This window comes from Dasypus novemcinctus, chromosome 11 (assembly GCF_030445035.2).
Source record: "Dasypus novemcinctus isolate mDasNov1 chromosome 11, mDasNov1.1.hap2, whole genome shotgun sequence".
Taxonomy (NCBI): domain Eukaryota; kingdom Metazoa; phylum Chordata; class Mammalia; order Cingulata; family Dasypodidae; genus Dasypus; species Dasypus novemcinctus.
The window spans coordinates 67,481,010-67,504,901 of NC_080683.1; the positions used below are offsets into that span (position 1 = coordinate 67,481,010).

Below are 23,892 nucleotides of genomic sequence, written 5' to 3' on the forward strand. Positions count from 1 at the left end.
AGACATATATCACTATTGCAGTGGGTGGGAATGTGGAGAAGCATAGGAAAAATATAACTGGAGTGAACTATGGACTGTGGTTAACAGTAATAATGTATTATTCATGCATATATGCCAAAGATGTGCTGTGTTGACAATGAGGGAACATGGAAAGAGTATGCCAAATGTCCTGTACGGACCTGGTAAAGTCTGATGATATTATCTCATAATCTGTAACAAATATTTCACCACAGTGTGATGTGTTGATAGAGGGGTGTAGTACGGGAATTCTGCACATGTCCATGATTGTTTTGTTAGTTTATAACTTCTGTCATAAAAATATACTTAAAAAATAATAATAGTGAGTTGAGGGGAAATGTGCCAAATATAAGATAAGGACTATAAATCGTAGTAAGAGTTTGATGATATTCTTTCATAATTTGTAACAAATGTCTCACAATACAAGGTACTGGTGGTGGGTTGATGTAGGGGACCCCTATATGATGTTATACATTTGCTTTGTGAGTTCACAAATTTTACTATATACTTATTGTTCATGTATAGTCATATACAAATGATATAAAAATAATAATAGGGTGGGTTGGGGGAAAAAACACCAAATGTAAGATAAAAATATATATATATATAGACCACCTTAAAAAAAATTCCATAGTATATTCCCTGCTCTACAGAAGAAAGCAAATTTCTTTGTCAATTCCTTCCATCACAGAATTCCTTTACAACTGTCAAAGAAAGTCACAGCTATGCTGACCAAACAGTGCGAGGCAAACTTTATTCTATACATATCTTCAGAGAACTGCAGCTATAAAAAGTGAAAATCACCTGCTTTTCCTGACAGCAAACATAGGTCAAACTTTTCTAGAAGTCCTTGACCCCTATAGTAGGGGAAGAATCAGAAGTAAAATCAGCCATGACCTCAAAGTGGTGGTTATTTTTTCAGTTGTTATGTGTGATTGTGCCTAGCTGTCTTGTGTGTGTCTTTATTTATTTCTTTAATGTTACATTCAAAAACTATGAGATCCCCATATACCCCCCAGCCCCCTTGCCCCACTCCTCCACCCATAACAACAACCTCCTCCATCATCATGAGACATTCATTGCATTTGGGGAATACATCTCTGAGCGCCGCTGCACCTCATGGTAAATGGTCCACACCATAGCCCATACTCTCCCACAGTCCACCCAGTGGGCCATGTCTGGTAACTGTCCCTGCAGCACCACCCAGGACAACTCCAACCCAGGACAACTCCAACCCCCGAAAATGCCCCCACATCACATTTCTTCCTCTCACTCCCTACCCCCAGCAGCCACCAAGGCCACTTTCTCCACACCAATGCCTCATTTTCTTCGATTATTAATCACAATAGTTCATGAATAGAATATCAGTAAGTCCACTCTAATCCATACTCTATTCCTCCACCATGGAGCCTAGAGTGATTACAACTGAAAATGGGAGGATTGCATCCAGCATCCAGGTGGAATCTGAGCCTCCTCTTGACATAAAGGTGCAATGGACACAACCAATCCAGTGTCCACATAGAAGAGGTGGCATTGGATTGGGAAAAGTGGACATAATGGACAAAGGGTATGGGGAAAGGCAGGAAGAGATGAGAGGTGGAGGCGTCTTAGGGACATGGAGCTGCCCTGGATGGTGCTTCAGAGGTAATCACCGGACATTGTAAATCCTCACAGGGCCTACATGATGGAATAGAGGAGAGTATGGGCCATGATGTGAACCAATGTATATGAGGTGCAGAGGTGCCCAAAGATGTACTTACCAAATCCAATGGATGTGTCATGATGATGGGAACGAGTGTTGTTGGGGGGGGGGGAGAGGGGGGGTGGGGGGGTGGGGTTGAATGGGACCTCACATATATATTTTTAATGTAATATTATTACAAATTCAATAAAAAATAAAAAAATTTAAAAAAAAAAAAAATAAAGAATATATAAGAAATAAAAAAAAAAAAAAAAATAAAGAATATATAAGAAATAAAAAAAAAAAAAAAAAAATAGGAAAGGCTGGGAAACGTCAAACCAGGTATGGGAACTGCCCATTCATTTTTCCTGCCAGACTGTCACAAAGACAAAAACTGCAATATCTTTGGCTCTCAATCAGAGATATCACCATTCACCTGGTGAAAGTTTCACTGATTATACTACAAAGAACCTGTCTCACTTTTTTCTTCAGTGAAAATAAACAAAAGCATTTGAAACTGGATACCTATTTTTGCATAAATTGTTCCTTGAAGTTACAAAAATAATATTTAGTATACTTTAACACAGCATAGAAAGTCTCAAGCAAGAATATTTTGGCATTTTGTTTAAATGCAAAACATTCTTTCATATTTAAAACTTCAAGCAAATCAGACCTACTCTATACACATTAAAGCACCATTTGCTATTTTAAAGACATTAAATATAATGGCTATTCTGATATTATCTATTTCCCAGGCAATTCTTGAAAAATAAACATAAAATGTAAATCTAGAAAAAAATTTATAAATTATTTTTCAGTTTTACTTTGAAAATAAATAATAATAGAAATTTTATAGGGAATAATTGCTTAATATTTATGTAAAAATCAGTTATTAAACAATTTTTAGCACTGTCTCTTACATTATAGAACATTATGAACCTGACACTATCATAGTTAGAACAAAATAACTCATTTCATTTAAACATAATACATGGGAATATTTGATACTACAGTCTGAATTCAAAGACCTTTGAAACTCATTTTAAGACCAGTTTAGCAAATCACAATTTGTACTGAAGCAGCATTATTTTATTAGAGTCTTTAAAAACCCTCTATTGGCATCTGCTCTCAAGTGTTCAGCTACAATGGCTTCCTGACCAGAGTCTAGGAATCCCAATTATTTCAGGGATTGTTTGGATCCTAAAAATTTGATATATAAATCACTGTAGTATATAAATACGTTACCTAGTATAATGTTGGGTTATACAGCTCAATCAATGATTCTTAAATTAGTACATGGATGATGTTTAGTGCCTTCCTGGCCTTGTAAGTTTCCATCCAAACAATGACAAGATGTCCTATGACACAGTGTCAGCCTCACTGCTTCAAATGGTTCAACTGGGAATAATTTTAGGAAGTTACCCGAAGCCTCTATGATACCAAACTTCACTGATTCGCATATAAACCTTTATTCGGGATAGCAGGAGTGGCGTAGACTGAACTGTGTACGCCCTCAGAGCAAATGAGCTGAGACTTAGCAGCATGAAAACAGCTCTCTGGTTTCTAAAGTCGAAGTTTACTAATCTAGTATGACTTCTGTATATCATAAAGTACAATCGGCCTTTTCTACTTAGATTCAAACACCTGGCTAAATCCATTACCCTGTGATTCCATGAAGCAAAATCCACTTCTTTTTAACCGATTCTTCCTTTTTTTCCTTTCTCTATATAATGGAAATTCCTTGAGTGAAATTTCTAAAGAAATCAAGAAACACCAAACAAAACAATGTAAAAAATTATATTTGAACTCCAGTCAGCTTTTTCATAAATTTTTCTGAGGAGAATTAGCCTAGACTGTGTGGACTGCTTACAGAAACACAAGAATAGGTAGCTACTGTCATTTCTGGAGGGGTTATATGTGTGTGTTTGTGTATATCTGTGTGCACTGGATATATCTCAAAGAGTCTTTGTCCAAACTATTGTTACTCAAAAGATTTGAAAAGTTGCTCAACTAGGTCCACCACCACCACCACCACCAACAACAAACCATACTCTTTGTAAGGGTATTGTTTTGAAAATAAATGATTCATTGAATTTAATATCTGTAAGTGTACATATTGCATGTATTTCATGAACAAAACTACAATTCTAAACACTGTCCTTTTCTATACCATTGTTAAATAGTGCAGAGCATAAACAAAGGATCAGAGAGAGAGTTGTCAGAATTCAGTGAAGTTATTATGAACAAGGATAATTCCTCTTTGGTATCTGAGAATCATTTTACTTAGAAGAAGGCTTAGATTCAGACAAATCTGTAAAAAATAATAATGATTGAACACATGTCTAATGTCTTTGTATGATTAGGAGCATTGCCAAGAGGAAACTTTGAATATGACTGCAACTGATTTTAGTTACTTTTTAAAAAAGAACTAAGAAGAAAATATCCTACTGCTTAGATGCAAAGCTTGATAGATCAGAAAACATATTCACTCCTTTAACAAGAACAAACAAACCTGACGACATGAACAAAAATGAATACAATGCTTCGAAAATATATATTTACAACTAATTATTTTCAATTCAAACATGACTGATGTCAATTAGATGCAGATCCGTCCTGGGATTCTCATGAAAGCCACCAGGTCAGATAATCACCATCTATGAAACTTTGAAAATGCAATGCTATGCGTTATCTTTTCCACAAAATCTTAAATTCTGTACACTCTCTAAAATTACTTTTTTATGTTTACTACAACTATTGTTCCATTTTTGTCAGTGATGATTGTTTACTCATAGAATATTAAGGGACTACTTAATATTGTTGATGTAATGGATATGTATAACCACCGGTACATTTTAAGCTTCATTGTTGTGAAAAATTTTAAAGTACAATGAAAAATCTTTCAGAAAAAGCAATTTTAAATATAATCAGTAAGCAAAATGTGAAAATCTTGAGAAGACCAAGGTAAACTATTAAGTTATAACAGAGATTACTAACTAAAGAAAAGGAAGCTTTTGCACAATGCTTTTAAAGGTATAAACAAAATGTAGTCTTTCTTTCTTGCTTTCTAATGAGAATAATCCATTCTTTATAATCATAAAAAAATATATTCTACTTCATTATATTTTGAATATGAAATAATAACTCAGCATTGTCTTTCAAATTTATATATTTTCTTACACCAAACTGAATCTTTTCTGTGTCTAGGAACTGTATTTGGGACTGAAGGAAGCCAGACAAGAGCTCGTTCTGTAGAATGGTCAAGCTCTACATGTAAAATGTCATGATATGTAAATAAAAATATTATGAATTTGCATCAAAATGATACATCTGTGGCTATTTTGAAAATCAACTAAAGTATGGAAATATAGGGTGGCTAAAGGATAGATCCTTGCTTACTTGACCAATGCACACGTGCATACATACATACACACACTCTCTTTCCAGCCATCATTCACTTTTTGAAGTGTCAGATAACATTATTTCTCAAACAACACACAAGGGCTTCATTTGCTATGCATAAGGTCAATGAATATTAGCTTCATTTACACTTGGTTGAGAAACAGTCGGTGTCAACAGTAGAGGCTTAGTTCCTCCACTGAACAGGGTTAGAATCTGACAGAAAGCTGCCACTGAGGAAGATGGATGATCTTCTTTGCTGACCCTGCACCCCTCAAAGTATCATAGTTTCGGTCTCTTTCTATCTCTACAACAAAAGACCCTCCCTGAGCTTTCTAGTGGCCTTCAGCTTTATTGGTGCTAACAGGTCCAGACATTTTCATCGATTGGATTCTCTATCTTTTAAACACAAGAGCTTGCCCTTTTTGGCTAGCTAAACCTTGGCACAGATGTCTTTTTTTGTAATTGCTTCTTTGCCGTCTATTGGAAAGGATGCAATCAGACAGGCAAACATCATGTCAGCACAGAAAATGCTGAACTACTTATCTCAGTTTCCCAATGTCATTCTAATAAAAGTGATATGTCATCTGCCTGCAAAAATTAACCCTTTCTAAATAGAAAATCAGAATATCAAGTCATTTGATGACTAATATGCAAAACAACTGTTATCTGAAACTCTTCAGTAGTAGGAAAAAAGTGCATCCCAATCATTTCATATAAAATATAGTTAGTGACAACTATATTTTAAAATGAACATATCTTAAAATATTATACATAATTTTCTGAACCCATATTTTGCTTACTACTAGTGATGAACACTATGAAATATGGCCTTCTCTCTCTAAAACACACTCAAAAATGTTTTTATGTACCTAATAAAGATGATAATGATGATGTAATAAATTATACACTGCTTTTATATCCTGGCTGTGGGCTCTTTTAATATGTTGGAGATTTACTGGTATTTCAATAATTTGATAGAAATTACATAACTTCAAATTCCAGTGCACATGGTAAAATGATAAAAAGTTCTTATAAAGTGATTTACAAATAACACATTTTAAGAAAAATGACCATTTTGGGTATATATGAATTTGTATTAATAACGCAGAAGCTCATTTAAATATTATAATAAATAGCTGTCAATATTATTTATTCCATGCAAAGAACAATTCAACTTATTTACATATCTGGAATGGCAGAGTTAGCTACTAAACATAGCTTATATAAAAATACCCTAATCGTCATTACTAAAAAAATTAATTTAAAATAAAAGTAGACTACACTAAAAGAAAAGACAAGGATGCACCTATTATATTTCAAGATATTCATTTTGTTAGATATCCATTTGGCTATGGCCAAAATATAATATGATAATTTTCCTGTACTCTGAAATAAAACCTTTAAACCTATATTAAACAATTTTGAAATTCTATATATTGCTTTCTAGTGTTGATGTTTTTGCTCAAGTTGAGAAAATGAACAAATTATGGTTGAAAAGAATTATCAATTCAAATTTCTGCAGCCAGATATTTTGTTGCAGATATATTATTATCCCCTATCTTTAAAATAGATATACTGAGGTTTAAGAATCCATTAAAGATATACAGTGATGATAGCCATTTAAGGAGAAATGCAGGAACATACCTTCCTCTTATTTTTAATACCACATAAACATGGTATATAGTAATAGTATTTCCCTAAGAAATTTTCCAACAATTTCAAGTATACACACACACACACACAAGCTACCAAGTTTTATTTAGAATTCTCTTTCTATAAAAAAGTAAAAATAAAAATCCTTTCCTTTTGAGCTGGAGGCACTATGAGTAACTATTTCCTGTATTTTTAAAATTCAAAGTACTAATGTTCTTACTGATGGCTATAGTGCTAAAAAAAGTAAAATTTACCTTTAAAGTCACATGAGTTTCTGATACTATGAGATGTTTATAAAATAAATAAAAATACCAACAAGTTTCCTCACAGTGCAATTTGGTCCCAAGATGATTTTGTGTGTTCAACTGACCTAAGCAGTCTGCCTTGCATGTTCTCATATATATGCTCACCAGTCAATGTCAACAATCTATCAGATTCCACTGACTGGCAAGTGACGTTGTCTGTTGACATTAATGAATAATAAATAATCATGCCCTTTACACTTATATGATTAAATGTATATTATTTTCAGTGTTTATTAGATTTTTACTTAAAAGCTGGCTTGTTTTTGCTGTTTTGTTTTGTTCATCTCATAAATCAGAAAGTGGCAAAAAAAATGGCTGCAATAAAAGATTTGTGCTTAATGTAAACTGGTATAGGTATAGCTAAGTGTTTTATTTTTCAACAAGTCAGACTTGTCTCAGCTTGTATCACATAAGTTTAAATGAGCTGTATTCACAGGATCCTGAATATTTGTGCTGTCTTTGATAGACATAACACATAGTTTGTGGTCTCTGTGATAGAGTAAATAATGTAAAAAAATTTGTAAAAACTAAAAGCTAGAAGTTGTGTCTATATTCTAACCTTGCCCCCTCTTTGGTATTCACCCTCAATCTGACATCCTGGTGATGAAAAAAATAATTTATTATAATACTTTCACTTGTTACTAGTCTCTAACTCTCTTACTAAGGTTTTTTATTTCTTAATGTGTTAATTTTATTATTTTTAGTATTTTTATTTTTTTTTAAGACATATAGATCACAAAAAATGTTACATTAAAAAATATAAGAGGTTCCCACATACCCCCCCCCCCCACTCCCACTCCTTCCGCATCAACAATCTCTTTCATCATTGTGGCACATTCACTGCATTCGGCGTATACATTCTGGAGCACTGCTGTACCGCATGGATTACAGTTTACATTGTAGTTTACACTCTCCCCAGTACATACAGTGGATTATGGCAGGATATATAATGTCCAGCACCTATCCCTGCAATATCTTACTAAGATTTTAAACAGACCATAATAACAACTGTTAAGGATTTTTCAGAAAATAGGGATTAGGACCCATAATTGACTAGGCATCCACATACACATCTTGACTGATTTCCTTTACAGTACTGACTGACAGTGGTGGTCCTGGCATTATATAGTCCCAGTAAAAATGTTACAAAAGGGACTATAACGTCAGCATTGATCAAAGTGTGATTTATTTTCTTGACTCTATAAAAAATGTTTAGAACTGAAATTGTGAATGTTTCCCATATAGAATTATGGTTTGGGATTTTTCTTTTTACATTTACAATTTCATTTCTTCATTATGAAACTAATTTTTCAGCTAAATATTGAAAGATTAATTTTATGAGTTTTTGTAAATAATGCATATTATCAATAACTAGAAGAGTTTTGTAAAAACCACTACCTCCTGTTATACTGAATTCCACAGGAAACATAAAGGAAGGAAATATATTTCAAAAAACAGGGAGATACGTCACCATTAAACTAAAACTTTGCAATAGTATTGTTACAGATGCTAAAAAGCTCAATCCTTTTTAATAACTATTAAGTCTGCACAACACTTAATTATAATATGTAAAATTGCAGTTGCATAAGGAACCAAGGACAAAAATGTTGCCAATTATAGACTTACAATTTAATCGTAAAAAGGCACAGAACAGATGCAATTTCACTATTTTAATCATTCAGTAGATAGGAAGGTGTGTTCAAAGTCTTAAACTAAGGAATACTGTAGAATCTTTAGATGGTAAATGAAAGCGATTGCAAAAGTCTAATACAGTATAGAAGATGCAAGGAAAAAAAGAAAGAAACCAGAGGGCATAAACATGGCAAAGAACAAACAATTTACCATACTGAAGGATGAGGTATATTAGGGACAAAAAAGGGATGAATACACATATTGTAATGGTCTGGTGAATAATCTTTTAAATCAATGAGAAAGCTGCTTGAATTTGCAGTGGCAATGCTGTCTTATTGAAAAATTTTACAAACGAAGGGAGATGATCAAAGCATTATATTCAACCTTGAAAAACACAGTGCTATTCTACATAATGTTTGTGCAGAATAAACAGTAGGCATAGTAAGAAGCATGGCCGAAATGGTGAACCTATAAAGTTCCTGTCTGGTTTTCTTAGCAAACTGAAATACTGCCTCAACATAATAAACGTGGAGCTACACATTTTCCCAGCTCCCATTCACAACCAAAACATCTAAATTTAACAGGTGTTAATTTTAAAGGTCAGTTTTGTGAAATAGATTTTTTCAGAACATTACTGTCCCTCTACCATTTGCTGCAAGGGCTAAGAGGCTAAAGTCTGGAGGTTTCTCAGCTATCAAGACAAGTCTTCTGGTTTAGGAACAGAGCCTCTGCTTCCACGCCCAATTTTAAACATCCAACAGTATAAGAGGTGCTCATAGATGTCATTTTAAAATGTATTTATGTACAGTAGTCACAATATCTAAAACATGCACTAACTGCTCATCCTAGAATTTGGTCAAATACTACAGAAATTTAGGGGAAATAAAGAAATGAAATGCACTTTCTGTTCTCTTCCTAGACATAAATAGCCTTCAAGTAATTCATACACAAGAGAAAACCTAAACATCAACTCTAAGATAAAGAAAGAAAGGTTGACTGTGTATCAATTTTTGCATCATGTACCAAAATTTAAAGACATTACTGAGGTAGCTTTATTTTTGTCTTTTAAAGATATGCAAAAATCTAGTATTCAATAGGAATTTTCAGCTTTTTTGTTAATTGAGATCTTTACAGAGAAGAAAATCTTAACTAGTCAGCACTTATAAATTAAGGGATAAGACCACACCAACTAAGAAATCTAAAAATGGGTCAAGGAGAAAATAAACTTGTGTTCTTGTTCCACTATGCTGACTTAAAGTTTTTCCCCTCGATGTACGCAGGTATGAGTTGTGTGTGGTATGCATGTATAAACATAAATATGAATGTGTGTGTACATATGCATATTTGTGTACATGTAAATATGTGTTTATATAAATGTGTTTATTCATATATGTATAAATAAGGTGTGTGCATATAATGTTGAAATGGAAAGAGTAAAAGCCCTGAGTTGATAGTGCTCATATTGAACTGATAGAGCCATGAAGACATTATTATATATTAAAAATATATAATACTAAAAATATATAATAAAATTTAAAACACTCATTTATCTTTGATAATCTTTAAGGAATACTCAAACACTCAATGCTTATGATTCTAATTATCTTGGAGGAGATTGTATTGTCAGAGAGTGCAAGAACGCCCAAAGAACAGTCACATTATAATGAATTTATTACATTTGATTGGGCAAGGAATGTATCCTGTTTCACATCTCATTTCAAGGATAAAAGTACATTGCGGGAAAATGTCAACTAAATTAAGAATACTGGAAAGTGTAAGTTATTTTACTTTGTTAAAACAACAGTGAAAGACATAAAGAAACACTTTTAAATCATTAGATTTATTTAACTCAACCATCTACTAGTTTAAATTAATGTCATTAACGTCATTAGGTAAATTAATTTCATTATGTGTCACTTTCTACATGGAAACTAGTTTAGCTAATAATAGCAAACTACTACTAAAATAAACATAGACCATCTAAAGCACTGAAAAATACAGAGTGTTCAGTGAACATACTATTATTCAATTGGCTTTTCTCAAAAAAATAAACTTTTATTATATCTGGTGATACCTAATGCAAACACATTCTTTAGATATAATCTATCCTCCCTACCCTTCCCCACCTTTAATCCTTCTCCCACCCTAATTCTTGTTTAGAAAGAATGATCTTCTTAAAAAGTACAGTAGGTAATATTGACATAACAGATTGCTGACCATTCAACTTTAATATATGAGAGATTCAAGATATGTAGTTAATACACATGGTGCTCCCTTCTCCAGAATTAACTTTTCTTTAAAAAGACTGCAATTCACAGTGTTATTGGCTTTAGTACAGGTCTGAGGCCAACACCACATAGGTGAGTGACTAAACTAGGTGTTAATTGGGTGACACGTACACTAAAAGATAAAACACAGTATGTATTCTTTCAAAGCCTCTTGAATTTCTAATATATGGAAGGCAAAATATAATCATCAACAGTAAGCTCTTTTAGTGAATGAATTATAAATCCACACTACAAAATGCAAGCTGCATGAAAAATTTTCACATTATTATACCCCAAAATATATTTTCCCTGGGTTCTACTTATGTTATTCATTAACACTAGACTTGGCTAAACAAATTAGTGTATCAATAAACCCTCCAAACTCTCTCATAGGATCAAAGAATTTGATATAATTCACATTCATTATATCTGACTTACTTATTATTCTGCGTTCCCATGAAATGCTGTTATTTGGGATAAATATTATAATAAATACTTTTGGATTCTATAATTTTTAATAGAGTTTACATCACAGGTAAGAAATAAAAATTAATGTCTATACCTCATTAACCTGACTTAATCTCAAAATTGAACTGTTTCTTGCTACCAGATAAAAAAATAAAAACTTTCAAATTATATTTGCATGTGACCTTCTAGTGACCACAAAGTAACTCTACATGAATATCCTAAAGAGAAATCCTTCCATAAAACTATGTTTGTGAGATATTTTGCAATAGATTAAAAGCAAGGAATACTGAAATAAAAGAATTTTCTGAATTTTTCTGCTTCTAATTCATGCATCAGTTTTTGAATGCACACAGAGAAAGTGTCATATTTATAGCTGGGTGAAATTCTTCCCATGAAAATAATAAGATTAATATTATCTGCACAAATAAAGCTAATTATATTAAATGTCATTATAAATAAAATCGTTCACAGATTAGTAATAATTACCTCTGAGGAAATTGGTAGAAGTTGGATAGACACGTCAAACTAAATACAAAATTTTAAGGTATCATTTATTTATATTACCAAATAGCTTGCCAGAAATTGAAGCCAATTTAAACTTCCACGACAAAGTATAAATGAGTGACCCATATACCTGCCAAAACTAGGCTAATAAGAAGCCATGTAATAAGCTTATAAATCTTAGAAAGCTAAACCAGAGATATTAATTTGTATTCTTTCCTCTCTTTTCTTATTCCTTATCTTCTTCATGAATTCTTTCTTTTCCTGTCCTTGCTTATTTGTTGGATTGTTATTTGTTGGATTGTTATGATGTTGAAAATACCATGGGTAAACTCAAAGATGACTAAAGATGAGTAAAAATACAGTGTGATTTTTTACTGAAGTCTAAAATAGTCTAGTAGGAAATTATGACATGATTCTAATTTTAAGTAATCATGATGATATTTTTCTATAGGAATTATGAGCAAATATTTTTGAAAATACAGAAGAAACTGGTACCCATAGTTGTTCCTTGGGACAGGGACTGTGTGAGTAGCACAGGTTCTTCTAGATCTATGCACACTGTCTATTTACCTATGCCTTAAAACAAATATTATGCGCTTTTGCCAAGTGAGTAATTTAAAGAAGTGCAAGGAAAATTGTAAAGGTAAAGCAGGTATAACCAAAAGCAGAAAACTATTTTACTATAATACTGAGTTTACATAAACTCTGATTTATAAAAGAGTGTAAAATATTAGCTTTAGGATTGATGTTCAAGTTCTGTTCCTTTCTATTATTTCCTGGTAATCTTATAACAAAAGCTATTTTCTCATATAATATAAACGTAAACACACTTAAAGGCATTTTTATTTTAGACAATATAATCAGGCTCTTGATGCTCTCTCTACCTCAAGAGATAGATAATAGCAAAGAGAGTGAAATGCCTTTCATTTCATAACGGGAAGAAGACAGTGAAACTGAAAAGAAAAAGATACACCAAGACAGTTATAAACAGAGAATGGAAATGTGACAGTGAATAATATATATATTATTTTGATAGAAATAAATCCTTCAAATCTGGAGCAGATTCCTGTCCAGGTTTGCTAATTATTTTCATAGTATACTAAAAAGAAAATGAAATACAATAATGAGTCACATGCTCACAAAGCTTAAGACTACTCATAGAGACTACCCATTACAACAAATAGCAAAATACACAGTAAGAAATTATTTGCCTTGGCAGTGGGTAGTATATGAGTAAGTCTTTAAAAAACTTGATTTATATTTATTGAAAGATTTATGTGGCCTAAAATACTGCACTAGATAGAGAAATTTGAGAAGCAGCTTAGAAGTTATAGAAGGTAAATATGAATAATGATATAAGGTAGCATGTGATGATTCCCACAGGCTGAGGTCAAAGTATAAACATTCAAAAGGAAAGATCATCTTACTATGGTATATGTAGGTTTTAATTTGAACTTGTAAGGAAGGGCAGAATTTCAACAGCCTGCGCAAGCTTAGAGGGGCATTGTGGAAAGGTACGCTGAAATGCACGGTAAGAACCAGAAAAAATGGTACTGCCAGTAACCATCATCAGAATATGGAAAAAAGAGGTCACTGAAGAAGTTAGGGAGGTTCTTTTGCAGGCTATGTAAGATTAAGGTACAACAGGTAATCCTGAGAGGCCATGGTGGTTTATTTGTTTTTCTGTGTGTTTGAGTCCAAAAGTTAAATAAAAGGATGGGAGAAATACTTAGGGATATGCTTAAGACAGAGTGAGAGATCATTACCAGGCAGGGGAACATGGGCTTCAAATATTGAAAAATAAGTGACTTCAAGTTAGATAAGATCAGAGTTATGCTGGAGGAATTTAAATACTCGTCTAAAATATAGGGATATTTTTATAGGTAATTAGGAGCCACTGAAGCTTCTGAATGATAAAATAATACTATCCAAGTTGTGTTTTACCAAACACATCAGAATTCTGTATGAAGAAACAATTGGAGTAGGAAAGAGAATACAAAGCAGATGAAAAACTTAGGACAGGATGTTGGGACAGACCAAGAAACTTAAATATTTTGAAATTATTATAAATGAAGTAAATTGTTAAAATTATATTACCTTTCCAAATGTATATTTTTTTAAAGTTTATCTTTATAGAGGACGTTGTGATAGAGAAAAAGGTTATCTATAAAGACATGGTTGAAGCTTTTGGTTAGGAGCAAGGATTCTGGAGCTAGATAGCCTTGATAAAACAGCATTCAACTCTTCAAGATTTTGGATACCTAACCCACTTTCACTGTTCCTCAGTTTTTTCATATATCCATCAAAAAGAGTAATTTTGTCTTTTAAATTGTGTAATCATTGTGTCTACCTATTAGAAAATAAATTAGTAACACCACCCTATAAAATTAAATAAATTAATTTGTACAAAGCACTTAAAACTGCTTGTGGCACCTATCAATACCTATTAATAACTAAAAACAAACAATATCTATGATTTGTTTTTATTCAATGCCTTGAATCATGCCCTCCGTTTATACATTTAAGCTATACCTGCCATTTCTTCATAAGCTAAGCCCTGTGCTATATACAGAAACCAACTTAATTTAAAACCCATATTTTGAAGATAAAATTCAAGTTTTCCTTGCATGAGCTACCAGGTTATTTACAATTATACTGTAAAAAAAAAAAGTTAATGTTCAAGACATTTTAATAAAACATGGAAAGAATAAAGAATCACCCACTATGCCACCAATCTGATATACTCATTATATCTTATGTTCCCATTTATTCTTTTCCACATGCACACTTTGCATAATTTAAAATATTAGTGTATATACACTTTTATTTTCTTTTTCATTCAAAGTTATTAATAAAACCATTCAAAAAAACCTACAAAGCATCATTTATATTTTAAGACTAAATTCATTGAAGTTGATGTACCTTAATTTACTTATTCGCCTAACTTTAGACAATTGAGTTATTTCCAATATTTTCTTATATACAAAGCCAAGGGGGAAAGGTTATGTAAATTGTTCTTGTCTTTCACTGAAGTGTCTTCTTAGGTAAATTACCAGGGGTGAGTTATTGGCTTAAAGGATGTTTACCAATTTGTGACCTATATAATATATGTTCATTCATTCATTACCATGAGATTCCTTGATTTAGCAAACTCCTATTGTATTAGTAAAACAAGATAATAGCAGGCATTTATTGATTATTTGCTACGTCCCAAAAAGTATTCTTACATAATTTCATTCACTTCTGACAAAAACCCTATGAGGGAATTACTATTTTTATTAGCCCCATTTTATACTTAAGGAAATTAAGGTTTTAAGAGATTGTCCTAGTTTACACAACCTAAGAAGTTGTGGAGGCCAGGATTTTAAAACTCTTTTGGTTCCAGAACCTAAGCTCTTAACCCTGAAGTATATCACGCTTATCTGTGTATGTACATATATGCTATTATATCGTCTCACTAGTCATCATGAAAATTGATGGAACAATTTACACGTTAATTTTCTATGAAAATAAAAGGTTTTCAAAAAATCTGATCAAGAAACACTTGGATTTAAAATATTATTAATGCTATAAAAACAGTAAATTTTAATTTATTGAAGTATATATATGTTTCATGTGCACAGATTATATGTTACTAAAATAATGATAGATCATATTAAGTTATTAACACAAAATATTAAGAAGCAACTATTAGGGAAATTCTTTGTAACAAAAATTAGTAATAGATGATTCTTTGAATTCCCCTTTTCATGAAATAATCAAAAAGGAAATTTCTAAATCTTTTAATTTAATTAAAAACATTGAAATTAAGCAATACATATAATGCAAGTAAATCACTTATCTGTGTTCTGATCTATGGGGACGAAAACTGTACTACATCTTTGGATTTTTTTTTTACAACTAGAGTGACCACATATTTTATTACCCAAATGAGAATACTTCTGAATGTGAAAGGAGGCAGGGTTAATAATCTTTCCAGGACAAGCAAAACAATCAGCCCAGGCAATCCAGGCATATGGTCACACTACTTAGAATAAAGTTTCATTAGTTCTTCAAGACCTAAAATATTGAATTCTTATCCAATGTTGTGCTTATTAATATCTCTGAGCTTCTGTTTCTTTTTATGTTGTTGGAGAGATAGAGATAAAGAGTTAGAAATAAAGTGATAAGGATTAATGAGAAATGAACATCAGTTGCATAAACTGCAAATTCCCTTTATAAATTCAAGTTTTAATATTGAACTTCACACACCAACAAATATTATCCTATTTTCTAAATGGAATCACACGTACAAAAGTTCTAAATTTCCCAAATATATTTCAGTATCCAATTTTATTATTCTCCCAAAAGTATTTATGTAAGTAAAAAGATAATAGAATCCACTCTCAATTTTACAAAACAATTTCACTTTTTAAACTAAGAAAAAAATATGTAGGTTAATTTGCCTAGAAGTCATGAAAAATCATATAAGGAAAATTTTTGAAAGGTCTTTTTTCTATAAAGTATGCTAAAATTTTAAAATCATATGAAAAGATGTCTTTAAAAAGTAGTATATTAATATATGGAGAACTTCCAAGTAGTATATTAATAGTTGGAAGTTCTCCATATACTAGTAAAATTGAGAGTCATTTATTTTTCAAAATTGAGAGTTAATTTTTAAAAACACAAAAAACAAAAGCTGTTACATGAAAGAATCCCAAGTGTAATCTGTTTTCATAGTTGTTTATATTTCATCCGGTCCTTATGTGTTTAAAATCCTAACTAACCTAAAAACGGGCTACTCCAGAAAACGCAGTACTCAGATAAACCTTGCCTTTAAGTGGCTAACCATCCTCATTCGGCTAGTGACTCACTTGCATCCTCTCTTACACACATAAGTTTTCCTCAGTATGGGATTGAAATTTGTTTCCAAACTCTTAACAAGATCACTGAAAGGAAACAGGAGAAATACGATAAAGGCAGGCCTGGATTGATTCCAGAGGCAAGTACTCTTGCAGCAATGCACTGGAATTATGCCAAAGAGGGAAGCGTTTTTGCAAATGAACATAGTACCATAGTTAAGTATAAGGTATTTAATTCCTTTGTCAAAATCACCAAGGTTAAAAATTAAGAAAGTTGTATCATAAAGAATTTACTTGATTTACAAAAACGAACACCTATTCTTGCAGGTGAACTATAGGAAGAATCTTACCTACTTTAATCAGATTTGCTTTTTGTTGTTGTTTTTAATGAACTCTTACTATTAATACCTAATTCCACTAATTCTAATGCGGAATTAATGTGGATGATGGTAAAGTAATTTCACTTTATTTTTAAGTACCTTAGTGTATTTTGCAGGTGACAACTTTGGTAATCAAATGTGATTTTAATTCTTGAAATAAAAATGAATGAATGTAAGCAATTTTCCCAAATTTAATGAGATTATTTTGCTCGTTTGGAAGAAACTGGGATCTTTTCTTCATCATATTTGTATAGAATCCAAACAGATAAAAACTGCTTTTTCTTACTAAGTTCTATATTTACAAGTATAGAAATCAACCTGTCCCTTTTTGCTTTTTCTTATTAACAAGTAACTGTAGAAATCATTGGAGTTAAATTACACAAAATGAACCAAAAATACTGTAATTTTCTTTAAAATCATTAAATCTTGAAAGAGGAGAACGTTTCATTTCTTAGTCTTTTTTCACGCAAATTTATTATCATTTTTATATGCATTCCTGCTTTTTGGTTTTTCCTATTTTTAATTGTGCAGAAGTTTTAAATTCCACTTTCTCATCAATAAAGATGTGCAAACTACTGGAAACAACGGCTTTTACAGGTAAAGTCTAATACTGTACCCTTAAATTTTTTTAATAATTGTTATAATGGTTGAATCTCCCACCACTTTCAAGTAACTGTTAGCTTCCAGTCAACAGAAACATTGTATTTCACTGAATTAATCAGTTCACTAAATTTGTTTCTGTACTTACCCAATGGATAGAATTCTGTCTACTAATAATGATAAATCTTCACCAGTTTTTGATTGCCTTAAATATAGAACCTGCAGGATTTTCTGCTCAATTAGAAATTCTTCGAGTGAGGGATGGATGGGGTAGAGAATAGTGGGTAGACTGGTTGGTTCCTTCGGGTGTTAGCAAATGAGTTTGCGTAACAGACTTGAAAGAACCTGAACATGTAGCATCTCCATTTAAGTTCACTTCACAGTGTAAGCTATAGTATAGCTGATAATTGAGTATTTGATCATAGGTAATGTACATGCTTAACAACTCTCCCCATGAAGTACTTAAGTCTTCAGACAGGGTCCGAAAAATTTATTTCTCAGTATACCATCTAAATCTGGGCTATCATATAGATATATAGTACTAGATACATATGTAATTTTTAAGTTTCTAGTAGCCACATTAAAAAAACGGGTAAAAAGACTGAAATTAATTTTAATAATATATTTTATTTCACCCATTTTATATAACATGTATTACTGCAACATGTACTCAACATAAAAAACTATTAATGAGATGTTACATTTTTAGTGTGTTTTTTGTGTACAATGCCTTCAACATCCATTGTGTGCATATGATATATTTGCCGCAATCTCAATTTAAAAACAGCCACATTTCAAAACCTAAAGAGTTATATGTGGCTAGTGGCTACCCTATTGTACAGTAGAGATATAAATATATCTAAATTAATATTTTTGAATTCTACTATAATGAGAATTCTATGAGGAAATAAAAGTAATTTGTAATTAGATGGGGGTACCAAACCACCAGTGGTGAGCTATTTTAGTTCAGCAATGAAACCAGAATATGATCAGCTAGGTTTATTTCTTTTTTCATGATGGAAACCAGGACAATATCGTTAAAAGCCCAGACTCTGGCATGAGAATGCCCTTTTTAAAATCTAAGCTAAAACATTTACTTATTTATGCAATTGAAAGTAAGCTATTTATTTTTGATAGCCCCAATTTGGTTCCTAGTCCGTAAAATAAAGACAATAATGACACCTACTTTATTAAATGAGCTACTATATATAAAACACATGGAAGAGTATCCTCATGCAGAAAGTTATCAAAAAAAAAAAATTAGCTAGATTCACCTCTGAATTACCTAGGAATTACAAATATTAAAATAAAATACGATGCTTCTTCAGAATGCAAAGAATATAAAAGTTACTTTATGGAAAGCATTACTTCTTATAAGTCATAAGTTAAAAGATGCATAAATAATATAACCTTATTATAAGATAGTAAGGTTATCTTACATATTTTATAAAATCAGTCAATTTTGAAGGTCCTTGTGACATAGTTTTAAATAGAAAAATACTGGCCAATTTTTAAGATCATAGAATGCTATGTGAGAGAAAATCCAGTTTTAAAAAACAGAAAAATATTTGTTAAAACTTTACTATAGCCCATTGAGACAAACATATGTCCACTGCACCATGACTTAACAGAAATAAAATCATTTTTTAATTTAGTTTAGAATAGAAATACAGCTTTGGAAGAAGTAACCACAGAATTTTATTAAGTGAAATTTGATGATTTTTGAATCAAAGTTTTAGTATTTATAAAAGATAATTCTAAAAGTTTGTAAATATATTTATATATGCCCGGCCAGTCAGTTGAGTTCTTGTTATAGCCTTTTCTTCTGTTACTTACAGGCTCAGACAATAAAGGTTTAAAAACAAAGAGGAAATCACCTGTCATTAAATCCTGACTAAAGTCGCCTCAGTCTTCTCAGGCTAAAGTTCACCTGCCCAATCTCCTCTCTTAAACTTCATAGGGCAATGTACAACTGCTGACTTCCATGTCAAGTGCAGGGCAAATGAAATTTTAGCAACATACATCATTAATGCCAATACTTATTGCATATTCTTAGCACAGATACCGCTGTAGGCAATCATTGTTAAGTTCAATAGTGACTTTTTCTAAGACCTAAGGAACTGGGTTACTGGTAACGCAGAACTCATTTGTTGAGATAATTATTATTACTTAAAATGTCTGATGTTGAAATAAAAAAAAAAATGCAGTGGATTTTAAAAGTAAATATTACTTACGTTCACAAGTGTCTCCTTTTTGCTGGTACCCTGCTTTGCAGATGCACTTTCCAATAGGCACTAACCATTCTCCTTCTGCACTGCAGTGCATCCTGGGGGAGTTCTCCGCCTCTTCCTCTGCACTACTGACACATGTCCCTCGAACCTCGACTAAAGAGGAAAATTCTGAACCAGTCACTGTGTCTGGAAAGATAGCTAAGTTCTCAATAATGGACCAGCACTTCTTGTAGTATACTTTGACAGAAACCAAAGCTATGCAAGCCCCTACATCCTGAAAGGCAAGATAGAATCCCTTTTTGGACAAAGGTCCAATCTCTCTCACCTCAGTATTAAGCTTCATCTTTCTTTCACCAAGGTCACCCTGGGTAAAACTTTCATCTGCAGCAATGGTGTCTATTTTTACATATAGATTTTCTCTTATATTCCTGCCAGTGTCGTAGTCTGTTTCATAATAGTACAAATTAAAAGTTTCCTTGCAAGTTCCCAGTACTCCAGGAAGACTGTTACAATCCCTCAGGGTGAATTTCAGCTCTACAAAAATCCTTTGTGCATTGCCTTTCGAAATCCAGTTAGTCCGCAGCCAGTTGTTTTGGTTGGGTTCCATGACCTGGCATACCTGATATGTTCGTATTGGGGTGTAGTTCTCATCCAAACCACTAATTTCTTCCCACTGTAAAATTAATAAAAGGTCATCAGTCATTCAGCAAAAAATAGCATTTTGTTCTTGAAAGCATATGAGCAATCTTCAGTATATCACAAAAGCATATCTTTGAAAGAGTACGATTCACCTCTACTCTGGCAAACACTGCAACCAAAGAATATAGGGGTTCCTAGTTCAACTTAATTCTGGTGGTAGAAAAATCATTTAGATTGTATTGTTTGTACATACAATAAACATCTCACTTGGCTCAATATCTGCTTACTAGTGTATTATTGTTTCTTTGTATATGTTTTCTTATGTTTACATTCTCCACTGAGATTATAAATTTTATAGACTAAAGTTTATGACTATTTAAATTACCATTTAAAACACAAACATAGGTACAGGCAGAATTTTTGTTAATTTGGTTGACATTTTAAATGTCCATATTATACTTAAATTTAGAGAATATCTAAAAACACTGATATGAAACTTCCAAGAGTATTGTGAAATGTAAAAGCATTCAACAACATGTTGACATTTATAAGGCAGAATATATTTACAATCTTTTCAAAATGAAATATAAGGGAGCAACATTTTAAAGTGCTATTTACTTATTGAAGTGTTGTATATAATATTGCATATAGAGCTAATAACTATAAAGAACTATTTATAAAAATGTGATTCATCTTCACCAATAAACTGTTTTCAACAATCAAAGGTACATGGCAAATCAGCATACTGGTTTCATATTTAGTGATAAGTTTTTCAATAGGAAAAAGAGCAGATGTTTAAAAATATCCATTTAAATGCTGACATAACACATACTACAAACAAGCCCATATTATACATGCTCACAAAAAAAGAAAAATTAAGCTTAGCAGAATCTACAATTCCAAAGATTATTAAGACACATAGAATATTACCTATATTGCTCAGCGATAAACACATTTCACCTAATACCCCTAAAATCCTAAACTGGTATCCTATATATAGTTATTTCCATTCTCACCACTATTCCAAATTTTCCCTCTTTACAAAATTTATGATATCTTTATAGTGTAGCTATAATCTACTAGTATTCATTTCAAATATAAAAATGTATTAGTATTTAAGTTCAGTTATATAGCATGTAATATTTAAACCACTGCTTCAGGAAAAGATGATGGGACAATAAACTACTACTAAGTATGTAGTAATAGGTTTAATTTATAAAACTTAATCATATACAAATTTATTAAATATTATATATAATATTAAAATCTACTTTTAAAGCTCTAGTTCTTAGAAAATTAACAACAATGATAAATTAGTAATACACCACAATTCAGGAATTTCTTGTGTAATGGTTATAGAATATTTGCTAGTTTTATTATGCAGCCTGATATCATCAAAGGTCCCAGTGCTGCAAGTGCCCATTTTCATGTTTAACTTTTATTCAATATGATTTGCGTTTGTGATCAGTTTTATTCAACATGATATGAGTTGGTGATCGGTTAACAGTGTACATATTTTCCCTTTGTTTCAATTAGCAGCTTATACTTTGTTTGAATGGCACTCAGCCAAATATATCCAAAGTTATCCATTTGGACAGGTAGATTTTGGTTTCTTAATTACACTGAAACGATTAAAAGAAGTAAAACCAATAATACTATCTGCCCCAAAATCAAGACCTACTAACATAAATGTGCTATTTTCAGCAATTAACAATTCCTGAGTTTAAAGAAACCAAGGCTAATTATTATAAAGAGATATATCTCAAGAATTCCTTTTTCTAACTTGAAGAACAATTATATTATTTTGTTCTCTGTATGAAAAATCAATTTTATTACCTATGAAACCCAGTTAATTTTCATTTAAAAATATTCCTGAGAGGTGCTTCAAGACAACTATTGTAGTGAAAGATAACAAATAGTGAGACTACATAAATTCATTTAATGCAATTCTTGCTTTATTATCTCACTTTATAAGAGCCTGCAATCATTTCCACAAATGCCACTGGGAAAAATACCTTATTTCAGACACTGCATTTTTATATAGTATGCTTATAAAATATTTTCTAGAAACTTATATTTTTGTAACATTTTACTTCCATTTAGTTATTTTATCACATGTGACCCAGTCTGTTTCATTTATGGAAAATGTTGTCAATCATCATTTCTAATATCTGTTGACTTCTATATATACGCAGGGTTAACTGTTAACAGATACTTTGGGCTGATAAAATGCCCATTTGAGCCCAATATAACACTGACATTCAAAATTTATCGTTTTGTGGATAACATGGATGAAATACTACAATCATCTATCAGTTTACTTCTCCTCAGAGATAAAACCATCCTCTCTATTTTTTTTTAATTGATGGATGGTAGAAAATGGGCTACATCTGTCATTGGCAAGAAAGATATTTCATTTTTTATCATTAATGTCTTACTATAATGTATATTATTTTACTTGTGGAAACTATTTCACTTCTAAGAAAAGTATTATATTCATACTTCAAACTCAGTGCATTTTTATATGTATTTATACTGTAAAATACTGCCCTTTGTTTCAAAATTTACTGTGATCAATGCAGATAAACACGATTTTAAGCAAATTCTAAAAAATTTAGTTAAAAAGATGAATATTTTAAAGACATTTCCCTCATACACATTTTGCATTCATAAACTGATTTTTAGTTCTTGATATGTTGATTTTATGATGTTGTTTTTATGCTCAAAATCCCTTTCAGACATTCTTCTCTTGACAGGATTTGTTACACTTTTTATACCCTATCTCATACTTCATGCTATTTTTGACTCCAGATTTCTTACTGTGCTGAAGATTAACTTAAGTAACAATGGGAGATAGTCTCCTCTCTTGGATGCCTCTTCTTTCATAGGGGATGAAAGAAGAATTTGTCCTCTCTCACAATTAAAATAAGCCCTGAATACATGGGTATTAAATTAAATTTAAATTAGCAATGTATCTTCTTGGATATATTAAACAAAATGGTCAGCATGTTTTAGGGCTTATTCATATTTTGGTATATTTTCATTGGCCCAGTTACACTCAATTTTTACTATGTAGCAGATTTTTACTGTAATATGCGCATGCTCTGCCATCACTTCTGATTAATAACAGCAGATAGCAAATGAGATAAATTTGGAGACTCCAAATAATATTGTATAGCAAATTACATGTTAAAATGTTGAGCATATTATATTTTTAGTTACCTTTTAATGTATATTTTGAATGAAGCTAAAACTGTTTTTAAAAGAGGAA

At 31.6% G+C, this 23,892-nt stretch overlaps 1 protein-coding gene across 7 annotated transcripts in view; it reads right to left on the reverse strand.

The window, feature by feature from the left end:
- The window catches only part of EPHA7 (EPH receptor A7), a 209,456-nt gene that overhangs the window by 180,140 nt on the left and 5,424 nt on the right, over window positions 1-23,892 (reverse strand). For all 7 annotated transcript variants that reach the window (XM_058307151.2, XM_058307154.2, XM_058307153.2 and 4 more), the window contains exon 3: window positions 19,986-20,655. In XM_058307151.2, the coding sequence (XP_058163134.1) occupies window positions 19,986-20,655 (670 nt within the window). The remainder of the gene's footprint in view (window positions 1-19,985; window positions 20,656-23,892) is intronic.